Here is a 2,284-nt window from a genome sequence, read left to right as displayed (position 1 = left end):
TATCTGATGACATTTTTTTTTCCACATATCCGACGTATTATTTTCCATACAGTCCCTAGAGAGATTAATAAGTTAGCAAATGCTAGGATTGCTTGCTATAACAGATGGAGAATTTTGGCATGAAAAAGAAATAACGGTAGATTTTTTTACGTAACCATTATTGTTAAATTATTATGTATTTCCAATAAAAACTAATCTAAATCATTTTCTATTAGTTGATTCAATGCGTCATAAAAGGATCTCTACGTCTAAAAGTACAACCGCTATGTGTAGACAAGAAGAGATGCGAAAACATAGAAACATTGATAAAGAGCTAAATGCACATATCGATAGTAAAGGTAACAATATTATAAGCTAATTATGAAACCTTTTCTATATTGGTATATATCTGTTAAACTTTTAATATTAAATATTTTAAAGTTTGCTATTTCTTTTTAGGAGTGCATAACTTAGGACCACCTACTAGAGAGTGTTCTTACTGTGGAGCAATTGTGTGGGAGGGTGAAAGAAACAATAAGGGAAAATCCGCTTTTCCAACATTTTCCATTTGTTGTCAGAATGGAAAAGTTCAGCTACCACTTTTAGAGAAGGTGCCTACATTTTTAAGACAGCTTATGGACTTACAAGGAGGAAGGAGATCTTCACATTTTCGAAGGTGTATATGAAAGTACAACTGCATGTTCCAATTTACTTCTGCAGGTGGAAAGATAGACAAAACATTAAACAATGGTGGGGGGCCTTATGCCTTCAAAATTAGCGGCTAGAATCATCATAAAATTGGTTCACTTTTACCAATTGAAAACCACCCATCTAAGTTTGCTCAATTGTATATCTTTGACACTGAGAATGAAAGCTATACCTCCAGACGAGGAAAGTGCAGATCCAACAATTGTTGATGGGTTGATACAGATGTTTGATAAATACAGTAAAGTTGTACAATCATTTAAAATGGCAAGAGACAGATTTAAAGGAGGATGATATGGTACCAGTTCGTCTAAGACTTATTAATAATCGACAAAGTGATGGCAGACAATATAATTTGCCTGCTTCAACTGAAGTAGTGGCTTTGATTATGGGAGATGGATTTGATGTTACTGATTATAGAGATATAATTGTTGAAACACAAGGTGGTGGACTTGAAAGAATAAATGAGTTACATCCCAAATTTATGGCCTTGCGGTATCCTATATTATTCCCACGTGGTGAAGATTGCTATAGACCTGGGATCCTATATAGGAGTAAAAGTCAAAATGAAACTGAAGGGAATACAAGGAATATGGATACGAAAACAAGGAATATGGTTACCATGAGGGAATATAATGCATTCAGACTGCAAAAAAGAATTAAAGAGGGTCCTACATTGTGGATTGGTGGGCGTCTTTGTCTATCGTTCATCATAGACGATTATACAAGTATGGAAGATCAACGTCTACATTGGTATCGTATGAACCAAGCAACAATCAAATCTGAATTGTATAGCAATTTGATGGATGCGGTAACAACAGGTATTATAGTAAGAACAAATAAATAGCATTTACCTTAATTTAAAACATTATAAAATTTTACCTAACTTCACTTCGAATTGCAGGTAATACAACGGCAACATCAATTGGGAAGCGTTTGATCCTTCCATCATCGTTTACAGGAGGTCCCAGATACATGGTGCAGACATATCAGGATGCCATTACCATTTGTAGATGGGCTAGGCCACCTGATCTTTTTATAATAGTCACTTGCAATCTAAATTGGGATGAAATTAAAAGCTTTCTAGAACTAAACCCTGGCCTAAATCCGCATGACGTTCCAGACGTTGGTTGTAGAGCATTCAACTTAAAATTGGAATGTATAATGAAAAAATTGCTTAAGGGAGAACATTTTGGCAGAGTAATTGCAGGTATGTAACCAAACAATGTAACCATAGTAATGTCTAAGAAAGTGTACCTATTTAGATTAGCTCATATTACTTGGATAGATTTTGTATAACATGTTTTGAAAGTCGGTGTAGTCCTAAACAAAAAAGTAATCATGAATGATATGTTTATAAAAAAATTATATGTTTATTACTGTATCAACCCCTTTTTGGAGTACTGAGGTGGCATGTTCGCTGGCACGAAGCAATATAAGAAAAGGGAGGCGCGAAACACTAGATCGAGGCCGCGGCTCTGAAAAAGTGGTCAGGCCGTATAGGAGCATGTGAGAACAGGGTGGTCAGAGTCAAAGGAGAGGCAACGTAAGGGAAAAGGGAGGGGGAGTACCGAAGCCGGGCCGCAGAACCCTAAAGGGA

The 2,284-nt window shown here is 36.0% G+C and overlaps 1 protein-coding gene across 1 annotated transcript; it reads left to right on the top strand.

The window, feature by feature from the left end:
• The first annotated feature begins 283 nt into the window (after window positions 1–283).
• LOC147476513 (uncharacterized) lies at window positions 284–1,902 on the top strand. The gene is made up of 4 exons (XM_086585752.1): window positions 284–338; window positions 439–655; window positions 910–1,505; window positions 1,589–1,902. Exons 1-4 carry the CDS (start codon window positions 284–286, stop codon window positions 1,900–1,902), a joined length of 1,182 nt encoding a protein of 393 aa, XP_086441878.1.
• Window positions 1,903–2,284: the final 382 nt, after the last annotated feature.

Source organism: Coptis chinensis, chromosome 9, assembly GCF_015680905.1.
Source record: "Coptis chinensis isolate HL-2020 chromosome 9, ASM1568090v1, whole genome shotgun sequence".
NCBI classification, from domain to species: Eukaryota; Viridiplantae; Streptophyta; class Magnoliopsida; order Ranunculales; family Ranunculaceae; genus Coptis; species Coptis chinensis.
The sequence above is the reverse complement of the archived record's forward strand: the minus strand, read 5'-3'. Positions and strand labels throughout refer to the sequence as shown.